The 24,202-nt window shown below is 47.0% G+C and overlaps 1 protein-coding gene across 2 annotated transcripts in view; it reads right to left on the bottom strand.

Annotated features, from left to right (window-relative positions):
- Positions 1-24,202, bottom strand: part of Zdhhc14 (zinc finger DHHC-type palmitoyltransferase 14) — a 257,825-nt gene that overhangs the window by 28,372 nt on the left and 205,251 nt on the right. For both annotated transcript variants that reach the window (XM_036168617.1, XM_036168618.1), the window contains exons 4-5: positions 13,469-13,606; positions 10,332-10,380 (exon numbers count right to left, since the gene is read on the bottom strand). In XM_036168617.1, the coding sequence (XP_036024510.1) occupies positions 10,332-10,380; positions 13,469-13,606 (187 nt within the window). The remainder of the gene's footprint in view (positions 1-10,331; positions 10,381-13,468; positions 13,607-24,202) is intronic.

Genomic DNA, 24,202 nt, shown 5'->3' with positions numbered 1-24,202 from the left:
GCCACACTCATACCCCTCCCCCAATGCAGAGGGGGCATCCACAGCTCTGTAATGGCTGCTGGACTCCCTGGGCATCACTTACTTCTTCAGAGTGGACAGTCTCCCCTTTGACCTTTACCTTCCCAGACTTGTAACGAAACCAAGGATGGATGGAAGCTAGCCGTAGCTCAGAACTTCAATGGAAGGACTAAATATTAAATGTCCCTCTGGTTTTAGCTTCAGAATGCTGAGGACTGGCTCACCAATAAGCATCTCCCTCTCACAGGATGGCTTCTGAGACTCAGAACCTCCTGCTTCTGTGGCCTATCAGGTCTCAGTTTATGAAGCAGGTGAGAAGCTCTCATGCCTGTGAACTGGAGGATGACTCTAGGTGTGGAATTGGGCTGGGGCGCTCCTTCTTAGAGACCCCTGCCCAGCTCGGCAGGCAATCCCTGGCCTAGGAGACTGTGCTTAGGTGCTGAGAGAGGACAGTGAGAGGAAGCCAGACATTCAGTGTGATGTGTCGCCACCAAACAGCCTGGCCTTCTTCACCAGATGGCATTGATCAACCAAGAATGCGGTCATTTGAAAGGATGAGAGAATTTTCCCGTCCCACAAATGTTTGTAAGAGTCTATTTACAAGATACAGATGTTTCTCAGGAAAAACTAATTCATCCTGGGGCAGATCTGGGGTTTAAATATACATCTCGCATTCTCCTAGCAATGAATTACAGACTGGGGAAAGTCAAGAAACCGTGTGCTTTCCTTATGCAACCAAGGATGAAGGGACATAGATCAGGCTGTGCCGTGTCACCACTGATGTTTCCAGGCTGAAAGTAATTCACCTTCGATGACAGAACTGAATCCATTACCCAGTACCTCTGTGTGGTGATGGATGTTGTTTGGGACATGGAGTCTCACATCAAATGGGAAAAAGTGAACAGATCTGTGGGCTCACAGTCACTACCATAGCAAGTCACAACATCTACTTTTGGAGAAGCAGGTGGTTGGGAGGGTCTAGAGGACAAGAGAAATACAAAGAAGAAACCCCTAGCCAGGGACGCAGAAACCTCCAGGAAATGGCTTTATGTGTGCATGGAACCGTGGCTCGTGTATCCCAGTGGCCAGGGCTCCCATATGTCATTTCTTTTCCTCCCTATCAGGGCTGGGAAGTGGCTCAGGAAGAAGAGTTCATGCCCCCCACTGGCTACAAAGCAGAGGTGGAGTCCAGGGGAGCAAGATTAAGTGACCAGAGAGGAGGCTAAGTAGAGGAAATAACTAGGCCGTGGCACTCATTAGAACTTTATGCAGCTAAGGGAAAAGATCAGACATTGAGATGAAGTGACATGGTAGCTGAGGAAAAGATGTGGTCCAGGGGAGAAAAGAGAATAAAGATGGGAGTCGAACATCAATCTCAGGAACACCCTTGCATCACCTGACATTTACAACCCAGATGGAATGATGGGGAAGTCCACATAGAAGGAAGGCTCAAACACAAACCATAAAAACTGCAAAGTAGGGGTTGGGGATTGAGCTCAGTGGTAGAGTGCTTGCCTAGCAAGCGCAAGGCCCTGGGTTTGGTCTTCAGCTCTGGCAAATAAAAAAAGAAAAAGAAAAAAGAAAAAGAAAAAGAAAAACTGCAAAGTAAAAGTAGGGTAGGGTTGGAGCAGGTGAATGGGCTCCAGACTTCCAGCTACTCCATTTGCAGTGTGACCTGCAATTACTAACTGCTTCCATTAGGAGGCAGTGTGATGGGTAAAGAACTGTAGAGGTTTACAGAAACAAAAATGGTGTGTGTATGTGTGTGTGTGTATGTGTGTGTGTGTATGTGTGTGTGTGTGTGTGTGTACCTATGTGTTCTTAGAAGTCAGAGTCCAACCTTGGGAGCCATTTTGTGCCACTCACCTTTAAAATTTCTTTTGAGTCAGGGTTTCTCACAGGCCTGAAGCTTGCCAAGCAGGCTAGGCTGGTCGGCCATTGAGTCATAGGAATCTGCCTGAATCTACCTCCACAGAACCAGGATTCTAAGTACATACTACTATGCCAGCTTTTATGCATGAGATCTGGGATGGAACTCAGGTCCTCATGCTTGCAAGCCAAGCACTTTGCCAATGGAGCCATCTCCTCCATCAAAGTGGAACTTTGATATGAATATGTTCTATGCTTCAGAAGCATTTCTTCACTGGTTAATAGAGTACAGCGCTACTGTGAGCTTTTAGCTGTCACAAAATGACAGGCTGCCAAGGGACAAAGAGAGGTACTTTTGCTGTCCCACCCAGCTGATAATGCTGCCTGTGACTATGTATCCTGAGGAACAGGCCAGCTCTTCTGTAACAAAGGCTGCCATCACTGTGGAGACACAAAGGCACAGGAACTGACTCACTCTATCCTGAGAGGAGCTCATTGATAAATACCACTTCCATTCAACAAACAAGGGGACCAAGGATGCAATGAAGGAATCCGCTATAGACACAGAGCCGAGCTGGGGCTTGCAGCTCAGGGGGTAGAGTGCTTGCCCAGCATGCACGGTGCCCTGCATTCAGTCTTCGGCACTGCGGAAAACTAAGCATGGTGGTACCTGCCTATGATATCGCAGTACATCCTGAGGTGGATGCAGGAGAAGCAGAAGTTCAAGGTAATCCTTGGCTGCAGGGTGACCTGGAGGCCAGCCTCAGCTACATGAGACCCTAACAATAAAACTGACAGCAGAACTGGGAGTGGAATGCTGGAAGCCTGCCTGGCCAGTATAAGAATAAGAATCTTCAGCTGGTTCTTTTCCCAAGTCTTGCGGGAGGTCAGTGGTCCTCGGCTGACCTCATCCCAGTTCAGAGAGATAGGGGCCTTTTATTTTTTTTATTTATTTTTTTATTTTTAAATAAGAGACTGGGCATCTCTGTGGAAACCAAAGGAAACCTTCTCCTTATGCCTACTCTTGGATTCAGGTACAGATATTCCAACAACGCATTTCACTGGCCCAGCAGCTTGATGATGGAAATATATGCTCCTTAAGGAGATCAGAACATGTTATTCTCTTAAAAGCTGCAAGATCCTTTTTCCATTTTTAAAAAAATAGAAATGAGAGGGCTGGAGAGATAGCTCAGGAGTTAAGAGCACTGAATGCTCTTCCAGAGGATCGGGGTTCAACTCCCAGCACCCACATGACAGCTCATAACTGTTGGGACTAGACACCCATGGCAAAACACCAATGCACATAAGACTTAAAAAAGTAAAATAAAGATTAAAAAATAGAAATGAGAGAAACAAATTCCATTTAGGGTTAATTTAATAAGAAGTTGGATATTTGTTGACTGAATCAGGGATGGCTTTGGATGACAATCATTTCCACTGCTTGGCTCCGTCCATCTAATCCAGCCTCCAATAGACAGGCAGCTCCTTTTTGGCCAGAGGCTAGCTGTGAATTCCCTTAAACTCATAAGAGTTTGCACTAAGTATAAATGTTTGAAGTGCTGGCCTACAGACACCCTCTGGAGTCCTCCCTGTGAACCCAGAGAATAGGCTGGGCAAGCACCAGCTCCCTGTTCCAGGAAACAGGCTCTGCTTGCAGGGGGGGAGGTGAGCAAGGGGAGAAGTGACGTGGAAACTTGGGTGAGAGCCAGGCAAAATGGCTAAGGATGCTTCAGGCTGGGGATAATCACAAACAGTGGGAGACCATCAAACTATGTCTTCAGCATCTTGGGGTTCCTGATCTTTTCCCATAAAGAGGCACAGTAATTAAAAAAAAAAGGGGGGCAGTGGAGGTGCACACCTTTAATCCCAGCATTTGGGAGGCAGAGCCAGGCAGATCTCTGTGAGTCTGAGGCCAGCCTGGTCTGCAGAGCGAGATCCAGGAAAGGAGAAAAGCTACACAGAGAAACCCTGTCTCGAAGAACAACAACAACAACAACAAAAATGTTTAGGGGTGGAGAGATGGCTCAGAGGTTAAGAGCACTGGTTTACCAGAGGTCCTGAGTTCAATTCCCAGCAACCACATGGTGGTTCACAAACATCTATAATGAGATCTGGTGCCCTCTTCTGGCCTGCAGGCATACATTCAGACAGAGCACTGTATATGTAATAAATAAATAAATCGAAAACAAAAACAAAAACAAAAAATTTCCCTGAAGTGCCTCCACACCATGGAGACACAGAAGCCCTGAGTCAAGCTGCTCTGGCTTTTTCTAATCCCTTTATTTCAGGCAGGAAGCTGAGCCCCAGAGACAAAATTACTTTTAAGGGCTCATATAGTCACAGCAGAACCAAACCTAGAACCGACTTCTAGGAGACACATACCTCTTCCCAAGACCCCAAGCTAAGGCAGTACAACATGGCAGCCACAGCTTTGCAGGCTCAGTACTCATCATGGTGAGACCGAGAAAGAGACTTGATGGTTCTTTCTTGGCCAAGTGTGAAATATGTGTTGGTGGGTTTCCTTATTAACTAGGACTTCTGAATGGCCAGGAAGGGACCACATTTAGCGGGCTCTGCAAGGGTCCTCTCCTTTCTGCCATTTCCAAGGTCCTGGGTCACCTCTTGGTGGGCTTCATATGTGAATCCCATAGTCCTCATTAGAGAGACTGTGCAAGGTACCTGCTATTTAAGACATAGGAAACCGTGTAGGTGGCCTACGGCTGTGTGTGCCTGGCAGCCACTAGTGAAACAAGTGTACCTCACAGGAATGGCTCCCTTCATCATTCATTAGAGGGATGATCCTACCTAGAGGGAGAAAAACACAGCTGTGCTGTCATCTGGCTACCCACCCACGACTGTGGCAATTTGCATGACTAACTGATCCTGTAAAAAGAGGAAGGGACTGAGATCACTTTCACAGTTTGATCTGACCACAACCCTGCCCTCAAACCTTCTTTGCCTGTGTGTGGAGTTCCAGATTCATGGCAGAAGTGACCAGGATCCCAACCAAACTTCCAACTGGCGCTTTGAAGAAACAGAATCTGACAAACGGGCTCTAACGGTCATTTAGGTGACATGGTGTACAAGAACAGCAGGAAGCTCTGGAAAAGAGCAACCATGGGCACGGTGAGGGTGTGGGGAGACATTTCTAGTCATCAGAAGGGACTGCAGTGGGATGGGGCGTATCCAGACATGGCTCACAGCACAAGCATGGGGCAATATTCAAAGTCAGTAGTAGGGGACAGATGCTCGATTCTGAGGCAGGTGTCCATGGATGCACAACATTCCCAAGATGCTTTTGGGATCCTTTAGGTAAAGCCCATGTTCCTCTCAATTTCCCCACTGGACACCAGCTCCACTCTCCTCCCTCCTTCTCTGTGTACAGCCCTCCATGGTCACCCAGCAAAAGGTACTGTCCTTAATCTCAGCTTCCCAAGTGTTGGGATTATAGGTCTGTGCTACTGCACTGGGCACTATGACCTCACCTTTGGCGCGGTAAATAAAGGGAGAATTGTAAATATTCACCCAAAGAACACACTGGCTATACATACTTTAGAATGTAGAAAGTAGTTAACAATGAATGAGGTAGATTTATCTCCAGGCAATATTTTGAAACAAAATCAAGTTGTAGGACAATGCAAAGAGTAGGGTCCTTGTAAGACACAAGCAACCCTTAGCCACATACAAGTATGTGCTCCAACTTCATGAAGACCTTCTGGAAGGACAAACTGACAAGGAGTCCTGCACAATGGAGGGTCAGGGAAACCCTTCCTTTCTTCTCATTATAATTCTTTTGGAATTACTTTAGAATTTCAACCTTAATCAAGTCACTACCCACATTGTGATCTTATGTGACATAACTGGGATCTTAGGCTTCAGGCTTCCCTTCCTCCCATTGGCTGGGTGGGGTTGATGGGGGAAGGCATTGGCCTCTTTTTCTGAGTGGAGCAGAGCTAGTGTGGGGAGATTGTGGCTTTTGCTTAGCTGCCACGACGGATGTCACTGGATTTCCCTGGCACAGGGGCAGCTGTACATGCACTAAGGGTTTCTGTCTCTATTTTCCTGTAGTCTTTTGTACATCAACATCTACCAGCATGAGTAGGCTACCTTCATTATTTTCCCTCTATGCCACATGGTGTCCTTTCTTCCAACCTTCTAGTAAATTCTATTAAAATAGACCAATGCCCATTAGTCTGTGGGTGCCTCTCAGGCGGATAAGTATCTCAATGAATGCAAATTGGAGATAAAGAGGCTTTCTAGGGGGAAAGCCTTCACAAATGCCGAATCAATTACCATTTGATTTACCAACCACAGGAAATCCTTTTCATTTTGGTTGCACTGAACAATAAGTCATGATTAAAAATGACTGTAATCCCTTAAATGGGACATGAATGCCATGCTACACTGACGTGATTGTGAATGGCAGGGTCCCCTCTCTGGGGGCTTCCTCAAGGATGCCCAGGGCACACTGGCCTCCCTTGCACATGCTCCTGAGGGTTTCTGCCTTTGAGAACATGAGGAGTCTGGGAGGAGGTGTCATCACAGGGCTCCCTAGCATGCCTGACTGGTGAAATTTTCTGTGAGGTGCAGTTTCCAAACATTTCCCACCTTCTGTTTGACATGTAGGCAACTAGAGAGGATCCTGAAGTTACAGTGGGGTGACAAAGACCTGTGTGTGTGTGTGTGTGTGTGTGTGTGTGTGTGGTGTGTATGTGTGTGCGCGTCTGTGTGTGTCTGTGTATGTGTGGTGTGGGTGTGTGTGTATGTGTGGTGTGTATGTATGTGTGTATGTGTGGTGTGTGTGTGTGTCTGTGTGTGCATGTGGTGTGTGTGTGTGTGGTGTGTATGTATGTGTGTATGTGTGGTGTGTGTGTGTGTCTCTCTGTGTATGTGTGTGTGGTATGTATGTATGTGTGTATGTATGGTGTGTGTGTATGTGTGTATGTGTGTTGTGTGTGTGTGTGGTATGTGTGTGTATATGTGTGCTTGTGTGTGTGTGTGTGTGAGAGAGAGAGAGAGAGAGAGAGAGAGAGAGAGAGAGAGAGAGAGAGAGAGAGAGAGAGAGAGAGAGAGAGAGAGAGAGAGAGATCAATAGATCTTTGAGGTTCTCTTTGTAAACATCTCAGAACTCACTGATTTTCTTCAGTCTACCCAATGTTCACATCTCCCTTGTCTCCTGTGACCCTTTGTCTCCATGGCACCCTGGCACCATCGTCTGTTTTGATTTGAACGTGAAATGTCCCCTACAGTGTGGTTTCCAGTTGGTGGCACTGTTTGGGGAGGTTTGAGGATTTGGGGACCCTGAGGTTTAAATGGCAGGCATAGGCCACTGGGGACAGGCTTGAGGGCCAGGGCCAGGCTCTGTTTTTGGTCCTGATTTTGTTTCCTGTTCTGCCAAGATGAGAGGAACCTCGAGCACCAACTTCTGCCTCAATGATCATCACCATGAGGAACCCCTTTGTCACAGAGATTTGTCCTCAGAATGATCACTACCTTCCCCTTCTTGTCCTCACCCATTCTTAGGCCATGAATCCCACTATGATGCTTCTTCCTACCACGCCGTCCCTTGGCCCACATAAACACTATCTTTTACTTTAAGTACCCAGACCTACAGACATTCACAGAGGAAGAAAAAAGCAGCCATGTGGTGTGTGTTGGCTTGCTACTCCAGCCCAGGCCCTTCTGAATTGAATGAGCTTCAAAGGCCTGGGTCACTTGTCCTCAACCTTGTGACCCACAGGTTTGGCTCACAGTAAGAGCTCAGCAAAGGAATTTTGCAGGATGAGCTGCTCTCCTCTGTTTGAACCCCAGTAGCTGGGTGGGCTAAAGGCCTGGTCCTGTGTATTTTCCTTTTGTCTCTTTCTTGGGATGGTCTCATAAACCTGTGGTAGGGGCAGCTACCTAACAGGCCACTGCCCAGAGGCCCCTTCTACACAGCCTCTGATCAAAGGGAGGCAGTGACATGGGGGGCAGGCAGGGGGAGGCAGGAAGGGAAGAGAAAGGCAAGAGAGGATTATCCAAAGCTGAGGCTGGAGCCCCCAGCTGTGAAGCTGACTAGGAAGTAGCCTACTGAGTCCCTTCTACTTAAGGCTGTCTGCGACCTTCTCTCTCCCTCCTTGTCATCTGGAGTGTGTGTGTGGGTGTGTGAGGGGGAACACACTGGTTCTACACACCATCCAGGCTGGTAGGAGCTGGGGATTCTTTCCTCCTCAAGTCCTGGCTGTCATTGGCCAACATTGCTATCCTTTATGTTGACATTTCCAGTAAGGTAGTGTGGTTGACTATTAGGCACCTTTGCTTCCCATCTCTCTCACTTCCTCAGCGACATTGTTTTTAGTTGGATAGTTTTCAGAATAAATCTGCTATGAGCCCTTATTATTTCTCATCAAATTATTATTATGCCATGGTCAGGAGACCAGGAGTGAGGCCACTGAAAGTGGGAAAACACAAGTTATCTCCTCACTCTAGAACACTTGCCAGTAGCCACTGGGCTGAGCCCAGCAGTCAGGCAATCCAGCTCAAACCCTCCTCTGGAAGCTTTATGGAGCTCTGTTCTGAAGCCTGCAGATCTAGAAAGGGTGAGCTATACGCACCACTGCCGTCAGTCAAAGCTCTGTGAACATGCAGCATTACAGGTCAGGTCAGACTCACCCACCATGTGCTGGTGACCAGCCTTGGGGCTGGGTTTCATAAGATAGCAGTTCTCAACTGGTGGGTCATGATCTCTTTAGGGATTGCATTTCAGATACCCTGCATATCAGGTATTTACATTACAATTCATAACAGTAGCAAAATTACAGTTATGGAGTAGCAGGGAAATAATTGCATGGTTGGGGGTCACCACAGCATGAGGAACTGTATTAAAGGGTCACAGTATCAGGAAGGTTGAGAACCACTGTCATAAGACATGATTGATGCTGTGAAAGACACAGGCAGGCTTAACTTAAGATCTACTGAAGGGCCGGGCAGTGGTGGTGCACGCCTTTAATCCCAGCACTGGGGAGGCAGAGGCAGGCAGATCTCTCTGAGTTTGAGGCCAGCCTGGTCTCCAAAGCAAGTTTCAGGAACAGGCTCCAAAGCTACACAGAGAAACCCTATCTTGTAAAAACCAAACCAAACCAAAAACAAAACAAAACCCCAAACAAAACAAAACAAAACAAGATCCACTAAAGCCACAGGCTCTGACAGGTTACGGAGTCAATAGCTGTAGGGGAGCTGGTCACCCTGGTGCTATTGGGTAGTGGAACAAGCAATGCCATTCCTCCTTGAACCTGTGCTTAGCAGCTCAGGTGAGCACTTGATTCCATGAACCATCCTTTCTTCTTGCTAACCGGTAGCTAACTTCAGTTTTCTGGATCACTAAACAGGAGATAGGACATGTGGAATTTATTCCTCAACACCTTCCCCCCACTTGGCTCATTATCTGTATGTCTCCAGTCTTCTTCCACCATACAGACCTCATTAACCAGTTATCATATGACTACTGAAGATGCCTTGGTAACCAGCCACACACACACACACACACACACACACACACACACACACACACGTTTACAGATCTATCTATATTCTTCCAGCACTACATTCGTCCACATCCCAGGGCTCAGCAGTATAGGTGCCTTGGCTTTAAAAAGCATATGTATACATATGTGATAGAATTCTTTACTACCTCTGAAAATCACTCATGAGAATAATGGAGAGTTCAGATGCAATTTACCCAGTTATGTGAAAGAAAAAGAGCTGAGTCCTGAGGAGCTGGGTCAGCAGGTCCATCTGTTCGATTTCACAGCCTATTCAGCACTTAATAGGCAGATACTTTTTCTTTTAAGATTCAAAATACCATGGTGCACACATATATACACTGTTTGGGAGGGTGGGAAATGGTTCTCATTGATCTAAATGGCTTGAATCTCACCTTCCAGGTTTGTAGAAGAGAGGTCTATGTCTAGAGACAGTATACGTCACTGCACTTGCAGAGGAATGCTGCAAGGTATCCCAGCACAGCCTTAAGTGGCCCAGGAGCCTCACCTGCTGCCTCATGCCCCAAATAGACCCACACCTGGGCATCCATGAAGGCGAGAGGCACCTGCCGATCACAGTGAACTTAGGTGGGCTCACAGCTCTACTTGTCCCAGTCTAACTGGATGGAGCACCAGTCATGACTGGCTTCTAGTGTGGGGAGGGGCAGAGAAGACTCCACATATAGCTTTTCTAGCTAAAGAGCTCTTCAGTTTAGACAGGGCTACATGAGTGTCTGGAGACTCGATGTTCAAATTCCACTTATCATACAAGTGAATGTTCTGCAAGGCTCCTGATGCCTTACAGAAAGAATAAAAATGTGGTTTATGAGAAGAAATGCCAAAGCCAGGGTGATAAAGAGTGTAGGGGTTAGTGAAATACTGAATCCACAAGCAAGGTCCCCACAGAGCCACCAGAAAGGATATCTTGCTGGACTGTCCTTAAGGGCATTGAGGAATCCCGTTTGCTGTGAACCTGCGGGAACGAAGCCAACATTTAGTATCCAGACATTCACCCCATGCTCAACACTCTCATCTGCATGAGAATAATAAGTGTCTAAACATCAATTAAACAGTCATGTTTGGTGTTAGGGCACCCAGTTTACTGATCAGAGGTCATGATTTCACTGAAGCCATTCAAGAAGATGGCAGATTCATAAGTAGAACCAACATCTGCAGGACATTTTTTTTTTCAATGAAAGCAGATGCGTGTCTGTATATTTTCCCATAAATTATAGCTTTGATTGCTCTTTTGTTTTCCTCATTTTAACAGGAAAACAGAATCCTATATAATCTCTTCTGTTTTGTCCACATCTGTTAACATTTGGCAGTAGAGGTCTTAGGAACTTGGCTGCCCACAGTCTTCCTTCTTGGACGCAGAGTAAACAAAGCTAATGTTCATTTACTGACTCTTTTTGGGTGAAGGCGTAGTCCTTGTCCTGTGATCTTGTCCTGCAAGAAAACACTGAGGGGTTTGAGTTCAGCTATCTCTGATGAGAACAGGGATTCTGTTTTATATATTGCCATCATACGTCAACCAAATTTGAAAGTTATTTTTATTTGTGTGTGTGTGTGTGTGTGTGTGTGTGTGTGTGTGTGTGTGTGTGTGTGTATGACACATATGTGGGTGCCTGTGGAGATTAGAAAAGGGAGTTGGAGCTAGAGTCCCAGGTAGTTATGAGCTGCTCAGTGTATGGCTAGGGACCAGTTGGAGTCCTTTGGAAGCACAGCAAGCATTCTTAACCACTGAGCCATCTCTCCAGCCCCACCCTCTGAGGAGGAAGACTTGGCAATGCTATCTTGGGAGATGATTCTGGGTCCTTCTGTTTTGACTGAAGCCACTGTGCTTCAGGTGACAGAGCCTTGTGCCACAGAATGCAAACAGTTAAGCTAGTATGGCGACTTCTTTGTGCTGTTTAAGTAGCTTAGCTGTGGGGTGGGATTAGTGAGTGGTAGTGTCCTAGGTCTCTGTGTGACTGTCAACCCATGTCCTACTATGCAAAGGTGAAGCGGGACCTTCACTTGGCTTCATATTTCTCCTCCAGGAACTCCCTCTGTGTGGGTCTGCTGTTCACCATGGAGGCTTGAGAAGGGCTGGGTGGCTCCTGAGGGAATGACTCATGTGGAAAGACAGGTGCTGACAGCTTCTCACATCTCCTGCAGTCCAGCAGGGCACAGCCAGAAAATGACAAGCTGCAGGCCACTAGCAAAGGCAATCTCTAAACAAGAGGAGACTGAAATAGACCCCCGCTGTGTAGGAACCAGGGTAAATGAAGCTCAGACCCTGGTGAAGTGGGATGAACATCATTCTAAGTCTGGGAAGGCAGCAGACTCCGTGTGTGTGTGTGTGTGTGTGTGTGTGTGTGTGTGTGTGTGTGTGTGAGTGTGAGAGAGAGAGAGAGAGAGAGAGGCTTGCAAACTAGTCCTAAAGCTCTAGAATGTAGGGCTGAAGCTAGGAATAAAATCTGATAGTGTGAAATGAAAGCATTTAGGACTTCCCTGAAGTATGATAGAATTTAAGCCATGCCCATTGGAACCATGTGGAAATTCGTTGTGCTGTACAGACTTTGGGTCTGGTTAAACTTTTGGTGCATGATGTTTTTATTTATTTGCAAGTTTTTTTTAATAAGAAAGATTATAAATTAAAAGAAAAAAGAATGTAAGGCAAAAATATTCCTTCTGGGTGTCACATGTGCGCTCTCTCCCTGCCCATGTGGACAATCGCTTCCTTGAAATCAGCGTCTAACACCCTCTGCGTTCTCTTTGCTGCCTTTGTGCACGCATCCACTGACTGGCTCTGGGCTCCACCTTTGCCATTTTGGGATTCAGAAAACCCTGAGAAAGGTGGGGGGTGTCTCTGCAAAGCCACCTTGGCACCAGCTCCAGTTGGCATGGAAGGGGACGAAGACTAATCTTTTCTCACAAGCTCACTAACTTAAGACTCTCGGGCATGGATTCCAGATTTGTGCCCACTGGGACAAAAGACGCCTAGTCAGAAATAGTTGCAGTTTAGAATGTGGTGAGCCTTTGTGGGTGTGGATGTAGTGGTCCCCCTTGACGGATGCTGAGAGACCAAAAGGAGTCATTCTGCATCATTACTTCCCTGGTCTGTACCTGGGCTCCACCCGAACAGAAGGAGTGGAAAATGGGGCCTATGGAGACTTAGCCTGCTCCATTCGTGAGATCCATGCTGGCAGGGGAAGAAAATAAAGCCTCTGTGTTTAGATACTTCCAGGAACACCCCAGAGTGAGGCTGTGTGCTTGCTAATGGGTGCTTACACTCAGAAATGATGAAAGGAAGAGCTGCTGGCTAATGTGGGGAGCCCCGCTCTCATGAAAGTTTAAAGGCCCAGATTCACAGCTCAAAGCCAATTAACTTCCTTCTCACCATCCCCTATTGTGGGAAAGTGAATGACTAAGAGACAAAAGAGACTCAGTATGAACTTCAGAATGAATGAAAAAAAATGCTGATTTCTTATGCAAATAAAGTCATTTACACTCAAATCTAACTTTTTTTTTTTAAAGTTGCATTCTTTATATGTGGTTATTTGTTCATATCCTTGCAGAAAATTGAGTACCTCATTGAATGTGTCTGAGAAAACCTAATGTCTGTCTCCAGCCTTATTCTTCCTCTAGGGAATGTATATCCTTAAACCATGGGTCAGTAGATAAAGAAAACAGACTATCCAATGGCCATCATTATGCTTGCCATTTCTTGTGCAAAACGGAGGGATGAACCTCTCCGGGATCCCCAGCAGACGTCACTGAGGTTGGAGAGGGCACGCATATCAAGGGGGGAGTCTTGCTAGGGTGAATGGAACCTGGTCCAGGTGCCACCCGGAACCTGCCGTTGGAAGGATGGGGTCGAGGAAAGATGGAGGGGGTGAAGAGGGGTGGGCAAAGTGAAAACTGGAGTGGGCAGGCTGGAAGCGAGGAGGGGGATGGGGAAAGAGAAGGCAGAGAGAGGCAGAAATGATCACCAATCAATAAGTCAAAATCAACTCAGAAAAGCCAAAGTCAGGCAAATGGTTACATACGTGATCTGATTTCGCCAGCATACTTACGAAGAATAACGTGGGTGATAACGAGCGCAAATATAAAGACCGTCAGAAAAGACAGGGATAAAATAAACATGTAAAAAAATCGGTAGTTTCTTTTCCCCACACAGTTGCCTACCCAGGGACAGTGGTGATCAAATCGTTCTGAAACGAGAAGCAGAAAAAAGAAAAGTGCAGTTCAATTAATAAAAGCTCTGTTTACAGGAGGGGGCCCCTCCCTCCCACAACACTCCAGTAATACAACAAAGCGACATCATAGTATGTATTTCCAAATGCTTGTTAACATCGAAACGTTTCAGGAATATAATTATGCTTCCAACAGAACGCAGGTGTTTTGAAACGCCAGATGTAAATTCCCCTCAAATTTAAAGAGTTAGTAGGGCTCATTCTCAAACTCAGGAGTAAAGACTTAATTCTTCCTCAAAACAATTGATCACAGAACAATTTTCCCTTAAATGCTATCTGATGACAAGGGCTGGGTATGTCATTGGGTGGGCCTCCTGATACAGTGAGTGGTTACAGAGTCATAATGGGCCTCGGGCAGGACAGAGAGACAATCCTTTGTTCGCCCATCCCAGTTATAACCACTTAACATGAACTAGTCACATACACTAATACATCCCTATCGGGAAAATGATGTCACTATACTTTCTTACAGACAAGCAAAACGAGGCACGACAAGATGGGAGACTGTGTGGAGACTGTGTGCAGAGGCAGCCAGTTCAGCAGCAGAGTGATCAGGCCCGAGGCCAGGCCTCTGGAGGTACCTTGTGTCCTAGCATATACACGGCCTGTGGTCCTTATCTTGGCAGCAAGCTGGGTTTGGGCACTGAATGCCGTTACTCCACTGTGCCTAAGCGCAAGCCTTAAGGCGGCTCCTTTTGGGAAATTCACACCAAGTCTGCAATGCATTTGCGATTTGTTCTTTCTCTAGGGTGATGGCAAAGTGCTTTCTTCTACTATTTAGCTGGTCTTCTGTGCAGACTGACCTTTGCACGTCATCCTAACAACCTACTCACATCAGACCACCTGTTGTGAGCTGGGTGGGAGATGTTCAACATTTGACTTAGCTTTGGATTCAGGCTCTTTGCTTAGCTTACTGACTACTTCATTCCCGTATTTTATCTCTCTGTGTGGACTTCACCAGACACAAAGGGAAGGTGCTGCCCAGTGTGACTTCATAAATAAAACACGACAGAGGTGGCCAAGGTGGTAAGTTTCGAGAGCCACTAGTTGCGGATCCAACCCCATCCATGCCGTTTGTGGCAAGCGTGCAAGGACACCTGGGTGATGGTGGTGGTCTAGAAAATGGAAGGGACACTGGCCTGCAAGCAGCATGAGCAAGAAGAGAGCAGCAGGGCAGATTTCAGAGCTCAGGGGCCTGGTGACAGAGCCAATGGCCCGTAAGATAAAGACACGTAAGGAATATGACTACTATTGTGTGGTCCTGGGAGTTCCACATGAACACACACTGTCAGCGAACACGTTCACAGAAACTGCCTCACCGTGGCTAAGGGAGGGTGGGCTACACAGGCAGAGTGTGGAGACTCTTTGGGGCCGTGAGAACCTGCTGGGTAATGACAGATGCCAATTACGCCGTCGGCTATTTGTTCAAGGCTGCAGGACCTCTAATCTCTAATGCAAGCCGTGGACTCTGACAGTATGTCAACACAGGGGCATCAGTCCTAACAAACATGCTCACTCTGTTAGGGACGTGGATGATAGAAGGCCGTGTGTGCACAGGGGATGGTGGGTGGATGGGAACTCCTATGCCGTCCTTTCGATTTTTCTGTGAGTCTAAAATCAAAGCCTTTAAAAATTAAACAAGCAAACATCATGTCCCCAAGCTGTCAGGCCACCATCTGTACATTGGCAGGTCTGCATGATAAAGAATGGAAAAGGAGGAAACATCTGCACCAGACGGATTTTCCTCAAAACTATCAAGCTATTATTTCAAGCAACAACTTTTCCGTTTGAGCTTGAGTAGAGAAAATGGGTCTGAGGGCAGAGGCCAGGAGCAGATAAGCACATGTGGGGCCAGCATCTGCCTTCAATAGCGCACCCTGGCTCTGCAGATCCTGGGTAGAGATGGAGCCTCTGAATGACAGGGAAACAACTCCCAGCAAAAGCCACATGCCATGTGCAGAGGAGGTGCTAGCATCTAGAAGCCTCAAGAGGACAAGGTTTTACTCTGTGTGGCCATTTCCTCAGGGTGGGCCTTTCAATTTTAGCTCAGAAATCTTTAAATCCAGCCAAGCCATGCTGCAGAGCTCTCTGGACAGCAGAAGGACAGCCAGCCAAGGATGACCCAGTGAGTCTTATGGGTTCCAGGAGGCCTCTAGGAAGCCAGTGCTTTCAGGGTGGGGCTTGGTATCTGGCTCTCCCAAAGCCTGGCCTGGAAGCCATTAGAGATGTGTCTTGATGAAAACTCTCTTGGCTGACAAAGAGTAAAACTGTAGGCCCACTGAGCAACATGTTTGCCACAGACTGTTTCTCATGTCTTCTGCAGATACTGAGTTCATGATGTCTACTGGGTCTGAAGCTCCCATAGGTGCCCCCTGTGGACCTGGAAAGCACAGTATTAAAGGTCTGTGAGGGTACATGGAGGTTGCTATCTACTCTATCACCCCAATCCTGTGCTCACAGCATCCCTTCTTTCCTTCCATTGCCCATGAGTAGAGAGGCCCAGCATGCTTCACTATGGACTCTGTGCACCGGTAAATCTTTCATCTGAAGGCTCAAGAGCCGACAATGCCAAAATGGCCACTTCCCACCTTCAGCAATAGATGCCTGCTAGACGGGGCTGGCATCTCAGGTATGCCTTTCCCCAGAAGACTCCCTGATACTCTTTATCACTACTCTGCTCTAGATGACTATCCAGCCAGCTACCCAACATAGAAACCCATTCACAACCACTGACCTCATCCTTCCGTCTCCAGCCACATCCAATCTACAAGCGAGTCCCATGGGCTCTGGCCCACTTTCATTTGAAAACACATTAGATTTTATTTGTTCTCAGCTGCCAAAATATTGACTAGGCTCCAATCCAACAGATATTTACTAGAGGACTGAACATACCTGCAGAGCACCGGGACTTCCACAGGTGATATGGTTAGAAACCCAAGAACACATCTTTAAAATGATGAGTTAGCTGGCTGGGGCATCCTGACCATACCTCTGATAGCATTCTGCTGCCCTGCAGTGGTCTGAGGGCTTATCTGTCTCCCCACCCTCATAACCCCCCATGATTCCTGAGGGCAAGATGGGGGCCTTTTAGGATCATCTCTATTAACCTGGTGCCCAGAAGGCTTGAAGTAAGTATGCATCATTTACAGGAACAAATGTCTTCCAGTGCCTGTAGCAGGCTTAGGAATGTCCTGGTGGGCAGCTGATGGTCTTGAACAAGGGTGGTAGAAGGGAAGATGCTGGCCATGTCAACCACAGGGAAATACAAGGGGCCCTGGCATATGGCAATGCTCAGCAAAGTCGGGGGCTGGATAATGCACTGAACAAGCAGGTGGCTAGCTGGCATCATGAATCAGCTATTAGAGATGGAAGTGTGAGGCAAGGCAGCTTCATTTCAAAGCTCTTTTGTGGAGACCCTAGAGAGAACCAGACGATGTAAGGGTACCAAGTCACCTGCCTCAGATCCCAAGCAAGCTCCCAATGGTGTCACAGGGAGACACCATTCAGGAAAAGGAAATAAATAGGCTCCTACCTTGTAGCCTTAGTTTATTAATGATTACAGGAAGCATCCAGCCACACATATAGTTCCAACTGGAAGCAGTTCTTGCTATTCTATTGGACAACAGACCTGTGCCATCTCTCCTTTCTCTATCTCACAGCCCAGGAAGCCCCGAGGAAGGTGAGTAACCTGAACGCCAGTAGTCCAGCCACTCTGGGACTCTGCGCAAGACACGTAGTCTCTTCTCTGATTAAAAGAAGACACGGGAGAGGTCACATATGAAAGAGACCTTAGGGACAGTGGTGCGCTAGTAAAACTGGACAGGAACTGGGAAGTCACCAAATCAGGAAAGAAAAATGCCTGTAAAAGTTGTGTTTGAAGGATGCCAGGAAAAAGAACAAATTTGGGGGGAAAAAGGCAAAAATTTGAAACTTCCCACAAGTTGGGTTTCAAAGTGGGATTCAGTACTGTATTGGTGTGGCCTGGGGTCCCTATGGGTGATCTGGAGCCAGGATTTGGCCTTTTCTTTTATCTTTTCTCCTTCTACCCTCTTCTTTTCAGAGACAAGGTCTCATTATGTAGCTCTGGCTGGCCTAAAATGTGCTTATGTAGATCATGCTGGCTTTGAACTCACAGAGATCCATCTGCCTCTGACTCCTTGAGTGCTGGGATTAAAGGCGTGCACCACCACACCCAGATAGAATTCTCCTTCCCTATCCACAGGAACAAGGAGTCTTAGTTCCCTAGGGTGACTTAAGAATTCTGTGACACCAGAGAGCTGGGAACCACAGCGGAGATTTGAAACCTCTAATCTAAATGTTAATTGCATCCAAATTAAGTTAAATGTTTTTAAAGATTCGAAGTGGAAAATTGCTTTTCTTTAAACCTCAGGCCCTTTTACCTCCCAAATCAGGAGACTTTCCCCTTGTAAGGTATTTTTTGGTTTGTGTTTTAGGACAAATGTTGAGACACACATCATTACCTGGCCCTATGGGTTATAGAACAATCAATCCTACAGGAACAGCTGGGAATGAAGCTTAGTGAGGGTTTGAGAACCAAGTCTTCATCACTAAAGAGTTTCTATTAGCAGCTGCCCTCTGCACTCGAGGCTAGGAAGGCTTTGAAAAAGTACCTTTGCATCCGTCACGTTGAGACTCTTGCTTTTATATGGCTTAGGCTCCCACCTTGCCAGGACCCAGGCATTGTGCAAAGCACTTAGCATAAATTGTGTTATTTTATTTTTAGTGCTTACGTGTGCATGCTTGTGTATATATCTGCATGTGTGTGTGCACATTTGCATGGATGTTGGGGTTGGAGAACACCCTTGGGTGTCATGCCAGGAATGCCGTCCACCTTCTTTTAAGACAGTCACTCAGTGGTCTGGATTAGGTTAAACTGGCCAGCATTCTCCTGTTTCCACAACCCCAGCTCTGGGATTATGAGCATATATCACCACATTGACCATTTTTACACACATGCTAGGGACCCAACTTAGTCCTCATGCTTACAAGGCAAGGACTTCACCAACTGAAACATCTCTCCAGCCACGTTCTTTGAATTAATTACCATACAGGCCCAGTGCTACTGTTCCAATGTACAGGTGAGGAAGTGGCCTTGGGACCAGCTGTTCATCCAAATTTTGAACCTCTTTCTGGGGCTTCCCCTGATGCCAGTTCTCTGCTGGTCAATGTGCCACGTGGCTGGTCTGCCTCTCCTGGAGCAGCTCTTCGGTTGTGCCATTTCAAGGGTTAGGTGGGCTCCAGGCTCAGTGAGCCCAAAGAGTGAGGATGCTTAGCATAGTGCCAAACCGAGGCAGTTACTCTTTTTTCAGAGGTAAACACCCAACCCATGTCTTGAAGCTTCTACCCTTGATGGAGAAGCCTTTTAGCCCTAGGAAGGGGAGATTTCATCTCAGCCAGGGGAACACTGAGGAAGTAAAGACCTTTAATACAGCCACGGGAATGTGAGAGAGCTGTTCAGTGACTGTCCCAGCTGGGTAGGTGGAGCCAAGCAAGTATCAGATAGGAAGTTTCTTCTCATACCTTCTCTTCTCAGCCCCCTTCCCCCAAATGAGTTCTATCTAATCTGCTGGAAAACCAAAATGATATCGCTAACTGTGTAGCGTTACAGTGCCTCCAATAGGGATTCACTTAACAAAGGTAGATCAATTCAGAGATATCTTTGGGGTGGAAAATTAGATGCCCAAAGATACCATGTCTTATGCCTGATGGGTTTTTACCATCTTGGCATTTTTCCAATGTCTTATAAATTAATACTCTTTGGCTTTCAAATCTGTTTCTTAAAACAAATAAACAACACCAACTAAACAACTAAAACTTTCCAACATAAAAACCATTAGTCAATGTAGAATTGTTGCCTTTATGGCACAATTTATCGTCACCTTGGGCAGCGGTATGGTCCACTCTTCTCTCCATCTCTGTGGTCTCACCGGCCTGGGTCAGCTTCCCCTTCCCTGGCAGGTTGCTGGGTTTCTTTTCCATAAGTTTTAAAGGAGTCTGACCGATAGACAATCACGGTCCCTACAGTCATCTATCAGGCCCAATTATACCTAGTTGTCTCCTCCAATTGTCTAGGTTTGCCATCTGTTTTTAACTCCAGTTTTCCAGTGGTGATAAATTTGTGTCTCAAGAAAAAGGGACAAGCAGGTACTGGAGAGGCCTAACTGTCCAGATACTTCCCACCAGGCAGGGCTAAGCCTTTTCCCACACCCACACCTTTTTGTTCATTCTTTCCTCGTGAACCTGTCTCATCCACCCCAGGTGCAGCGCCCCATCCACCCAGGTGCCCACTGGAGGAAACACGCTCATATTCTTTCCCTCTATGCCTCATTGATTATTCCTCATGTCTGGGCACTCAACAGGAAGGGCTAATTGCATTTTGAGTCTTTTCTGTTCCTGTTTCTGAAGGCCATCATAGCCCACGTGTCTCTGTCCCTTCTTTGTAAACCACTGTTACCTTTTCCCTGAAGCCCCCTTCTGTGTGGCTCCACATTGTTGCCAGGGGGACCTTTCAATGCAAATGAGCTCTCACTAGTTCTTGGCCTGTGTTCCCTGGGTGCTTCTTGGTAAAGGTGCCTAGCTCTCACCCCACCGGTGGAACCCCTGTGTGTCTGTGTTGCTGAGCATTCTGAAGGCCAGGTTTCCAAGTGAGGGTCCCCCAACTTTCATTTTCTCTTCCTCTCAGAACCACAGCAGCTACACCTAGATCTGTACCGTGCGTGGACTTTCCTTGTAGCTCGTTTTTCTAAAACGGGCCACTGCTTACAACAACAACAACTACAATTCCAAAAATCTGATGGATTTGCAGTTCGGCAGTAAATGTTTGTCATAATGACCCTGGACATTCCAAGTGGAGGTCCCAATGTGTGTGGTCTGTGGCGTTATCAAACAATGGTGTGCCACTGAAAGGACACGGGTCTCCAAGTCACTGTCCTGAATTTTGGTCCTGGCCTTTTGCCTGTTGAGTAATGTCACCCAAAGTTCTTTCCAGCTCTCAGACCATGGTTCCATTTTAAGAAATGAAATCAACCGTGACTGCTCTAAGAAAATGTGGAAGTGCTGGCGGCCCTCAGCAGAGAAACTATAAATAAAGAACTTATAAAAACCGAAGCGCTGGGAGACCCAGGTTAAGCCCAGAACTAATTGGTGCCTCTAAAAGCATCCAGGAACTACAAAGTGCATATAAGGTAGTCTTGCGAGCAGACTGGGGTCTTTGTAGGCTTCTTTGACGCCCAACACAGGGTGCTGATTTTGTGTCCTGTTCATCATATAAAGTGTGCAAACACCCCACTGAATCACTGTGTTCCAGGCAGGGGAGCTTAATGAATTCTTTAAACCAACACTCCCAGCAGAACAGGCAGAAGTCTGTCTGTCTGTCTGTCTGTCTGTCTCTCTCTCTCTCTCTCTCATGGTCAAGGGCAGCTGTGTGGTTGATGGGGTCCACTGTGGAATGGACTCATGAGAAGGTTTCTATAAAAGCAGTTCAGAACTTTGAGATGTTTCCAGAAGGGCATGGTATCCACCTTGGACCGTGTGAGTGGACAAATTATACATTTCTGAATCCAGTCATGGTTTAATGGCCTGGGAATGAGACTTTCTGAGCTGGGGCTGATGAACACGTGGAAGTCCAGCTGGCTCTTCTGAAGGGTTCATGGAGGATTTGTAAGACCAAACTCTTGAGAGCAGGAGTTTATCCTAATGGCAGCCGCAGCAGACCCACAGGGCAGCCTGAGGCAGGAGGAGAACGCTCTCCCTGCTCAGCCTGAATTCATGGTGGTCCTCTGAAGGCTGCCAGTCCCAGACTCCACAGACCTGGGTTGGGCAGACTTCAGGCTAATGACATTGTTATAGCCTTGGTGAGGTCAACTGGATGAATGTGTGATGGGAACAAGAGAAGGAAGAGGATAGGATGTCAGAAGAGGTCAGGAAAACCAGAGAGGAAGGGTCAGCAGCACGCCAAGCCATCCTGCCTCTCCTCCGCTCTGTTTTCACCTCTAGGGCTGCGATTCTTAACTGTTTTTTTTTTCATTTCTCAATGCTTTGGAAATCCAATGAAAACTACTGGCCTGTACCAACCTGCCCCCTGCAAAGTGGCCACCATCTCCTGAAGCCCTGCTCCTGAAGCAGGAGTGTAGAGCATAGAAATCAAAGCAACCTATTTCAACAACTAATTTAAAGTTGTATTATGCAAGAAGACAGGCCAGCAGGTGCCTTTTACAGAGTGGCTGCTTTCCTACATGGCACACTAACACGCCATCCTTAGGGTCTCAGAGGCACAGCCGTCAAAGTCCAGCTATGAGCAGGTAAGTACTGTGGCTCTCCTGACTTAACTCCGTCGCTTACCTAGAAGGGAAGTGGTTTTGTTTGGCCTTTAACCCTAGGTTCTTTTAACCAAAGGTCAGAGTCAACTAGCAGAAGAGCTCAGTAAGTTAGTGGGTCATGACCAGCACCAAAAAAGAACACAAGAGGCCACACCAAGCATTCCACGTGGTAACTGCTATTTCTCAAGACTTCATCTCTGAACTGGGGCTCACTGGGATGCCACTGAGAAATGCATTTCTTTCTGTGAGTCACAGGAAAACACAGGGATGAAAGCTATTGCTTTAGGGCACAGGAAAGGCCCTAAACTATTTGCTGAGTAAATACAATACAATAGTGTGCTAGGTTGTTCTATCTTCCTAGTCCCAAGACTCAATGCCCTTCTCAGAGGCTTGAGGGTGGAGCCACAGGTTTCATTTAATTTAGACCAGGTGAAGGAAACCTTGTCTTTTTTCCGTTGAGAGCCCTGACCTCACCATAGAGCCAAAAGAGCAATGGAGTTTAAAAATGATTCCTCGTTCTCCAAAGAGAAGACAGCACAGAGGTGGTGATAGATTCCTAAGAGGAATCTTGAGTTTGGTCCCCTCTGGACCAGTGTTGTCCATGAGTGTTACTGCTGGGGAAGCCTCACCCAGGAGAGAGGCCCTCTTGGAGCTTATACGTAGATGGGGCAGAGACATTACCAAACAAGTCCATGCATGCATCTGTCAGGACAGCACAGGTCTTTAACGCTAAGAAAAAGTATGGAAAGAGGCCAGAGGAGTGGCAGGTGGGAGGCTTCCCTGAAGCATGCAGACCAAATGTGAAGTTGAGAAAAGAGCCTGAGGCCGAGAGCTGGAGCCTGAAAGCACTGAGAAACATGGTGCACACGCATCTGGGGTGTAGGGCTTGTGGGATGGTCACAGGGCTTATGAGCCTTCAGACAGGTGGAGGGTCCTGGTTCCTCTTCACTAGTGGTCAAATTCTGTTGAGGATGGTTACCCTAGTATCGTGCAGAGGCTGGATATATGGGAAGCAGGAATTTGGGTTTGGGGTTCTCTAGGAGACCTCTGTGTGGGTAAGAGCTATTTGTAACCTGTGGTTGCTGTGATAGGAGTGTGTGTGTGTGTGTGTGTGTGTGTGTGTGTGTGAGAGAGAGAGAGAGAGAGAGAGAGAGAGAGAGAGAGAGAGAGAGAGAGATATGCATTTGGGGTCTACCTGGTGAGTGAAAGCCCAGGATAGGGATGGGTCAGGGAGGTGCCCACTGGGACTCTCTTAGGCACGAGCAACATTGACACTCAGTGGGGTCACCAGGGAAGATGGATGTGGGGTGTCTGTGTCTCCCCAAGTGGAAGTGTCTGGTATCAGTTACATCTACCAAGTCTGGAGCTCGGAAGAGAGATTTGAGCATAGAGCTGAGCACACGTTCCAAAGAGACATACAGCTGCAGACCCTACATAAATAAAAAAGGACAGAGCAAGTCTGAGAAAGCAGCAGCTGAAGAGGGGAGGGAGGGAGGGAGGGAGGGAGGGGAGGGTCAGAGGGAGAGAGAGGAGTCTGTCCAACAGAAACAGACCTCAGTGGAGTAATTGCTGTGGCTTTTTCTGGGTGTTGAAGACAAGTATTTTTAAAGCTGACTGCATTTGGACAATTCCAGAGAAAGCAGGCAAGCCCTTGGCCAGAGGTCACCCCTCTGTTGGCTTAGACCCAGCTGCAGTCACAAGCCGTGCAGGACAAGCAGCCTCTCTGGACTATGCATGGACATTAACCCCAGATAGGATGAACCAAAGCTCCAGAAGTTCTGTGGTTTAGACATTGCTGTTGGTGCGACACATACTTTAAAAAATAAACAACCTTTTTTTTTTTTCCTAATAGATGGGCAGTCGTGTTCTGTTGTCTAAAATAACTTCAACGAACAAACAAACAAACACACTGACTATGGGAGACACCATACAAGATAAGATTTAATGTAAATGTATCATGTTAAATCATTAGGGGCCTTTAAGGAAGTGATTTTTGGAGCACTTGCAAGAGATGCTACTCTTGCAAGAGGACTAGAGTTCAGTTCCCAGAACCCACATTGGGCAGCTCACATCTACCTGTAGTTCCAGCTTCAAGGGGTTTAACGCCCTCTTCTGGCCTCCGGGGCATCTGCATGCATGTGGCGCATATACAGAGAGGCAGGCACACACTGTGTACACATAAACAAAAATTTCCAAAGAGAGCATGTTTTAAAAG

This window comes from Onychomys torridus, chromosome 19, assembly GCF_903995425.1.
Source record: "Onychomys torridus chromosome 19, mOncTor1.1, whole genome shotgun sequence".
In the NCBI taxonomy this organism is placed as follows: Eukaryota; Metazoa; Chordata; class Mammalia; order Rodentia; family Cricetidae; genus Onychomys; species Onychomys torridus.
This window is presented reverse-complemented; position numbering and strand designations above follow the sequence as displayed.